Source organism: Marmota monax, unplaced genomic scaffold (assembly GCF_021218885.2).
Source record: "Marmota monax isolate L192 unplaced genomic scaffold, Marmota_monax_Labrador192_F-V1.1 WCK01_AAM20220418_F8-fsc00044, whole genome shotgun sequence".
Lineage (NCBI taxonomy): Eukaryota > Metazoa > Chordata > Mammalia > Rodentia > Sciuridae > Marmota > Marmota monax.
In genome coordinates this window covers 8,518,501-8,526,773 of record NW_026695198.1, presented here as the reverse complement: position 1 = coordinate 8,526,773, position 8,273 = coordinate 8,518,501, and the positions used below count along the sequence as shown (strand labels likewise).

Sequence of the window (8,273 nt, the reverse complement as noted above, 5' to 3'; positions counted from 1 at the left end):
AAAAAGAGTTAAATTTTGGCCTTGCTCGCTATTTCCTGACAGGGGTCCTGAGGTGTCCCTGGCGGGCCGCTGGTTTGGGGTCGCGAGTTCGGATCAGGTTCGCTCGGTCTGTGTGGCTCCGGAGCAGACGCCGTGGTCCCAAGGTGTGAGACCCTCTTTAGCGCAACGCCCCTCCTCCGGTTGTTTTGGGCTCTCCCGGCTTCCGCCTTCCGCGGCGGTCACGTGCGTCTGTTCACGTGACCAGCGCTCCTGTCATTCTGCCGCAGCTTGGGCTTCCTTCTGCCTGTGGGTCCTCAACGCCTCCTTGGTGCCGGAACCGCTTCACTTTCCTGCTGCCGAGTCGCAGCCGCCGTTCAAGCCCCCTGGGACCGGCAGGAGACGCCAACTTGGCTCTGACTCGGCGCCCCAGACTGGCTGCGGCCTCAACGCCCCGGCCGCCGCACCCTCCCCGTCTCCTTTGGGTGCGTTGTGGGGTCCCCAGGATTCAAGAGGTAAGGCACCTGCCCCGGTGAGACTACCGCTGCGGTTTCCCCAGCTTCCCTGGTGCACGCTGGCCCCTTACCGCTCGGCCCCACCTGTCCTCCCGCCAGGGGTGGCCAGATTGCTTTCCTTCCAGGCCTCGATCAGGTTTGCGAAACCGCAGAGCCTTCCCCTAAGTGGGAAGGGAGGAAGAGTGGGCCAGGGGAGTGAAGGGGAATGGATAAAAAGGATCTTTTCTCCAGGATTGGGCCATGCCCCCAGCCTGCCGGAGGTGCCAGTGGTTCACGGACCGAGATAACAGTCTGGAAGCACCCGAGCCACCCCAGGAAAGGCCTCTGGGGCCGAGCCTGGATGGTTCCAGAGCTCCAGCCTAGCCTGGGCTGAGCCTGTTTTTACTGGGTCCGCGGCAGACCCAACTGCACTGGCTTGTTTAGGCAGCAAATCCTCAATACAGAGGTTAAATTTCAAACTGACTAAGGTCGTTGGAAACTCGGAATAAAATTTTGGGTTTGACTTTAGCATCTTTGTGGCCATGACCAAGAACTTATGTTTTGCTAATGGGAACCTACGTTTTGTTTCGTGATAAAGTCAGGCATAAGCTGTTATCTGTTAAGTTTTAGGGATGAGAAGTACGTAAATGTTTATCATTGTAGGTTCTTGTTATAAAACAGGCTCAGGCTCTCATTGTTGGTTGTGTATAAATCACAATAGGTTTTTGATTCAAAAATTTCTCCCCAAATTGATTTTGGAAATATTATGAATTTTGGTTGCTAAAGGAAAGCACTGTCTTCTGAGAAATTACTTTCCCACTTTGTATATTTTAGTTTGAATGAATTTTAGGAAGGTCTTATAATTTTTAACGTGTTACTTTAAAATGATGCTTACTAAACATTAATATGTGGTTTATATTTTTTCTCTATCAAAAGACGAAAGTTGAACTCAACTGTATAAATTTAAAATAGTTTCCTCAGCATACACAAGGCCCTGGATTCAATCCTCAGCACCAAATATATATATAGGTATTTTTTTCTTCCCTAATTTGTATGCCTGTTCTTTTTAGTCATGATTTCTGATGTCAGTATTTTAAATGGTCACTTTAAACATTTCACTGTGATATTAGGACTAATAAATAAATAACCTTTCCTGGAAAAGGAAAAAACCTGTAGAGAACCCTTTTATGGGACAGTGGACAAGATTTGAAATATAACATTAGTGTTTTCAAACTGAGAATATTTAATATTTGAGTTGAATGCCTGGGGACATTAAAGTGATGGTCATGATGATAGTAGTGGTTATAAATGAAAAATTAATATCTGGTATTGTTTTTTACCTTGCATCTAAATTGAAGGTCTCTTAAAAAGCATTCAAGATCGTAAAATTTAGATGACCAAAATGGATATTCGAGGTGCTGTGGATGCTGCTGTCCCAACCAACATTATTGCAGCCAAGGCTGCAGAAGTTCGAGCGAATAAAGTAAACTGGCAGTCCTATCTTCAGTAAGTACTGTGAATCATGGGTAATCATGTGCTTTTGCATCAGACTTTTTCATGGTCATGCTTCTATGAGAGAAATGCTGGAAAAATACTAGTAAATGTGGAAGAAACATTCCCTCAGAATAACTAGTTGTTTCAGGGAGACAGCATAGTATGGTGGAAACAGCTTGAGACTCTAGTGAGAAATAGAAATGTTACTAGTGCTTTTGATTTTCTATGTCTGAGAAGAATTTGAATGAGTGAGAAACATGGGAGGAATGTGGATGGAGGAAGGGGATGAGGACTTAAACATGCCATGTGAGCCTAGTATAACTTGGTGATCAGAGTCGGGGCAGATGGTTGCCAGATAGTTCTTACTAAGAAGAAGCATGAATATTCTGAGTTTCAAGAGCTGGGGGTGAATTTTGGTTCTCTGTTGGTTTGGTGTCTGGCAAATCACTTAACTACTCTTGGGTTTGGTATAGTAAATGTGAAATGGAATCAGTATCCCTCAGGTTTGTTGCCATATTTATAACGGAGTGAATAATTAAGGAAATTCATTTCCAATTTGCTTATGCATTTTAAAAATTAATTGAAGCATCTGTAGCTTTATAATTAGCAATTTGTTTTGTGGTAGTATATAGTGTCCAAAAGTGATTATTTTATGTCTGTTAATTTATTCACTCATCAAACATATATTGATCACATTTTGATACATTTTGTAGGCTTTGTAGCTGCAAAAAGGACATAGAATACTGTCTCTAAAGGAACTTACACTACATATGCAAGTCATTTTAATTTAGTGTGTTGACTATGATAATAGAAAAATGCCCAGGACCTATTTGGTACACAGAAAAAGGGCAGCTAATCATATCCTCAGGAATTTTTTCCTGAAGGGCATGGTTTCTGAATTGAGTTTTTAAGAATGAATGGTATTTAGCCATGTGGCAAAAAGGGCAACCTTTTAAGTAGACCACACATCATGAGCAAAGGCAAGGAAGCAAAAAATGGCACATTGTGTGACAGTCATTCATGTTTTGGAAGCAGGCAGTGGGGAGAGCTGAGGCTGAGAGGCAGCCAGGTCCTGTTTTGAAGGACCTGAGTACATGGGTAAGTAACTTTGGAAGAGGTTTGGACTTAATCCTGTCAGTGCTTTTCAGGGTGATTTTAAGCTGTGGATCCCATGGTTGGCTTTGGGGTCTAATAAGGAATCTCAGCTTGTAAAACAGGTGATGAAAATTGTAGCTAAGTGGAGTTGGGAGCATATTCCTCAGAGCCTTCTTCTTTAAGACCATTCACTATCCTCATTAGGATTCTAAGGAGCACAGTTTTAAAAATCATTGCTATAGCTATTGAAGTTCTTAGCTAGGAGTAAAATGATGAGATTTGTCCCTTGGTTGGATGGCTTTACCAATGGTGTAAAGGTGGATTTGTGGGTTACAAACCTAAGGCTGGGAGAGGCAATAGCAGTAGTTAAGGTTGTTAGGACGGGTGGAATTGTATAGATTTGAGAAAATCTTGGTGATTGATTTGATGTGTGGGGTGAAAGTGGTCTAGGACGACTTCTAAATTCTCACTTTAAGGAGGTAAATTATTGTGGGACTACTGACTGAAGGACAGGAGGAGGAAGAGGGATTTAAAGATGTTCTTTGGTCACTGATAATTGTAGTTTTCAAAATTACTTGTGAAATTAGGATTCTGAGCTGTTTTATAATACTTTTGTCCACAGTTCATTTAGACTAGAGGGAAAAGAATTTTCATGTTTATAAAGGCTGAATCTGTTTATAACCTAAATAGAATAATATTGTTGAACATAAAGTACTAGCAGGCTGATAGCACTCTCTCTAGTATTGGTATTTGGAATGTTTTTAGTGACATAGAGATTTTAACTTGTTTTCTCTTTTGTTTTTCCTGTTCCATGGCCTCTGTACTACATACATTGCTTTTTCTGTTTCCTAGTTGTGGCCTTTATTCTGTTGTCCATTTCACAAATTTCTTTTATAAAACTTTTCTGTATGTCTGTATGTAAATGTTCACCAAATGTTAACTGTGCCTGCTGCTGAGCCTGTTGATGTTAGGATACTAGAGGGTGTGGACTATACTTTCTTTTTCTAAAGACCTTACAGATTGTTGGGGGCTGAATGTCACCTCTATAACTAATGAATTTTGTATCACATATGCTTGACATAACAAAACCTGTAGAAGAGTTTTTTATGTCAAAGGCCAATATGCTTTTGTCTCTCAAAAATTAACATGTTATGAAAATACAGTATTCAGAAATGTGTTTATATTTGATTAAGCTTTTTCTTAACTAAATAGTATAGAAATGAGTGGGCATGGCATGTTCTACTCAAGCTGGTCCAATAAAACGGAGGCTACAAAAATCATAACATAGCACCCTCCCTCTTTAGTTTAAAGTCCAATGAGGAAACACATCTTTAAACAAATTAAATAATGAATTGTGGTAAGTGTGGAGAAATTTATTGCATGTGTGTGTATATACAAAACAAGGAAGGACTAGGAGACTTGAGGAAGTTTTTATAGAACACATGAAGGTACTCATAGGAGCTGATCAAGCTGAGGAGCTGGGGGTTGCAGTGAAGGAAGCTCCAGGCAGGGAGCTGAGGCTTGGAAGATTTTGCAGTGCTTACAGAGCTTTGGGTAGTTTGTTGTGACTCCCTCCAGACTCCTTCAGACCAGAGTCTTACAGAGACTAGCAAAGCTGCTGATATGTATTTTAAAAGAAGGGTCTGGATGTAAAGATTAGGATGGGGAGCTGGGCTTGGTGGTGCACGCCTGTAATCCCAGTGGCTTGGAGGCTGAGGCAGGAGGATTGAAAGTTAAAACCAGCCTCAGTAACATAGTGAGACCTGTCTTAAAATAAAAAATAAAAAGGGCTGGGGACGTGGTTCAGGGGTTAAGCACCGCTATGTGCAATCCCAAGTGTATCTCTCTTACACACACACACACACACACACACACACACACACACACGACTAGGATCGGGGTGTTGTGGGCTGTGACATGTTTGAGTCCTTGATGAGTGGAGAAGTTGAGAGGTCAAGCCAGGTTTGCAACAGAAAGATAGATTGAGTGGTGGTGATGCTGAATCCATGAAAATTGAGAAGGAAGATGGGGCTCTATTGATTTGAATCTCCTTGAAGGACATAGTTTGATTGAGCCATAGGGATAAATCTTGAAAAATAAAAAGCCAGGGATGAAGGGATGCCTCAAGAGCAGGGAAGAACCATGTAGATGAGATCAGAATGGAAAGGGGATTTTTCAGAGAGGAGAAGGATGACCTATTCTGAATATAGAGGGAAAAATGTGCTGAAAGAAATGATAGGAGACATTCAATGTGAAGTGGCTTTGGTTGTGATAAATTAGATAGTCAAGTAAATTGTTTGGCATGTGGACGAGACTTTGGCTGATGCTAAAAGGTGACTGGTTAGTGAGTGCATACTGTGGGCCAGTTGCTGTATTAACCATCTTATGTGAATTACTTAATTTAATCCTCAGTATAGCCCCTTGAAAGAAATGTGGCTGTTTCCCCCATTTTGTAGATAAATTAAATCACTTTCCACAGATGTCATGTCATTACTAAATAAGTGATAGAGCTAAATTTTGATATCTATTTGATGTCAGGGCCTCTATGTCAATTCTTGTGTTTTAGTACTGTCAAAAGACAAAATTAAAACAAATTTAAAGATCTTAATTGGTGTTTCTTGTGATTGTAGAGTCAGGTAACACTTCACTTCATAAAACAGAATAAGTGTTCTGATGGTCTGAACAGAAGAGGTTGGTTTTGTTAGACAAAGGCTGAAGAAAGAAGAAATATATGACAAAATATGAAATCGTCATATTAAGGTTACATTCTTTGTAAGGTGGGAACAGAGAACCAGAACAATAGAAAAATATCTAATTGGTTAATAATCAGGTAACTTTTTTGGTAAGGATTAAACAGGGTGAACTTCATTATCATACCTAGTAAAACTGGCCCATTTAGGGAATTTGGTGGTTATTTTTCCTGATTTCTTAAGGTCAAGTAACAGCTTAGTTTCAGTTTGGTGATGTGGGTCTTTAGTATGAGTGACTCTATTTTGATTTTTAGTCATTTTGTTGGGGCTTGGTGCAGGAGCCTATACCAAAACAATGTCCTGCTATAATGTTATTGAACAATATAAAGGAGAGAGGAGAAAAGCTGGAATTCCTCAATCATTTGCTTACAGTGGCTGTTCAACTCTTATTGAACAAAACAATTTATTCTTATTTTCTAGGGGGCAGATGATTTCTGCTGAAGATTGTGAATTTATTCAAAGATTTGAAATGAAAAGAAGTCCTGAAGAGAAGCAAGAAATGCTTCAAATGGAAGGCAGCCAGGTGATCTATATATACATTTTTGCTATGACTTTTCCATGCCATTAAAAAATTTTAGAAAGAGGTGGAGTTATAGTTCAGTGGTAGAATGCATGCAGGCCCTGGATTCAATCCTTAGTACCCACCCCTCCAAAAAAAAAATCCTGTAAAAAAATCAATCTGAATGACTGTGATATTGCATTGTAGTTTTATGTGCCATAATTTTTTTTGGTGGTGCTGGGGATCTAAGTCAGAGTTTTGTGCTTACCAAGTATGTATTCTACCACTGAGTTACACCCCTAGCCCTGTACCATAATTTAATTAAAAATTCTTTTATTGGAAAACATTTAAGATATTTCTAGTTTTCTTGTTAATTATAGAAAAGTTATATTGAGCTTGTTTATGCCTTCATCCTTTTCTGTTCTTGTGTACCTTCATAGAATATATTTCTAGAGGAGAAGCTACTATTTCAAAGTATATAAAGTTTTAAAATAAGCTTAACATTTTAAAGTTTTTTTCTGCTTTACATTCTCACTAGTGAAGTTTGAATAATATAATTAAAAACATAATTAAAACATAATAACATAATTAAAAACAATCTAATTTGTGGGTTAAAAGTGATATTACTTCAACTACATGGGATTACATTTTTTTTCTCTTTGTTAAGTTTTTATTTTGAACTTTTGGGGGTTCTTTTTATTGTAATCTGTAAGATTTTGGTTCTTTTTTATTTTATACCTTTTTGGGGTGTTGGGGATTGAACTCAGGGCCCGCAAATGCAAGCATGACTAGCTCCTTATACAGTCTTTTAACATAGAAGATATATTAACATTTGCCATTTATAACAAGTGTTTTTTAACCTATTGTTTATCTTTGGGGTTTTTCTTTTTTTTATTTTTAATTTTAGTATTTATTTATTTCTTAGTTTTCGGCGGACACAACACCTTTGTTTGTATGTGGTGCTGAGGATCGAGCCCGGGCCGCACGCACGCCAGGCGAGCGCGCTACCGCTTGAGCCACATCCCCAGCCCTGGGGTTTTTCATATATAATAATTTAAAATGTATATAGTTTGACATTTTGCCTTTTTTTAAAAATATGGTGTTGGGGTTGGAATTCAGGGCTTTGCACATACTGGGAAAGCACTCTATATCCTTACACCTTTTATAAAAAGGCATATCTTGCTAAATTGCCTAGGCTGGCCTTGATCTTGTGATCTGCCTCAGTAGCAGGGATTATAGTTACATGCTACCACACCACAGTTTTACTTTCTTTTTTTTTTTTGATACTGGGGATTGAACTCAGGGGCACTTAACCACTGAGCCCCAGCCCCAGCCCCTTTTTATATTTTATTTAGAGACAGGGTCTCACTGAGTTGCTTAGTGCATTGCTAAGTTCCTGAGCCTGGCTTTGAACTTGCGATTCTCCTGCCTCAGCCTCCTGAGCCACTGGGATTACAGACTTGTGCTACCATGTCCAGCAGTTTTACCTTCTTTTGTTATACATGTTTGCTGTAGAAAAATAATGAACTATAATAATACAGTAAGAATAAAATAAGCATTATTATTCTACTTGATATTCCTGTTCAAGGTGGACCTGTGTTAACACTTCAGAATATCTCTAACCATTTTTTATGCATATATAACTTACTGATACAAATCTGAGGTTTAAGAAAATGGTGTGATACATGTGCATGGTTTTGTTCTTTTCATTTAACTGTATATCTCCTCCCCTATACCTGTAGCAGTTATCCTGTGTCTTTTAAAAATATTTGTGTAGTTTTCCATTTAATGAATGAACCATATTCTAAACCAGTACCCCACATAATTTAGTTACTTCCATTTTTTCTCTTTATAAGAAGTCTTGAGGTAAACATTCTTACTTCCTCATAATGAATTCTAGAAATGTGATTGCTGATCAAACAATTTGGACATTTATGTGAGTTTTATATACATTATAAAGATGTC

General features: G+C 39.0%; 1 protein-coding gene across 2 annotated transcripts in view; it reads left to right on the top strand.

The window, feature by feature from the left end:
* Positions 1-230: 230 nt before the first annotated feature.
* The window catches only part of Atp6v1h (ATPase H+ transporting V1 subunit H), a 108,909-nt gene continuing 100,866 nt past the window's right edge, over positions 231-8,273 (top strand). Inside the window, exons 1-3 of one of the 2 annotated variants that reach the window (XM_046428590.2) lie at positions 231-491; positions 1,829-1,976; positions 6,230-6,332. In XM_046428590.2, coding sequence (XP_046284546.1) covers positions 1,864-1,976; positions 6,230-6,332 — 216 coding nt within the window. In that variant the 5' untranslated portion in view covers positions 231-491; positions 1,829-1,863. The remainder of the gene's footprint in view (positions 492-1,828; positions 1,977-6,229; positions 6,333-8,273) is intronic. The other variant, XM_046428591.2, reaches the window with a different exon arrangement.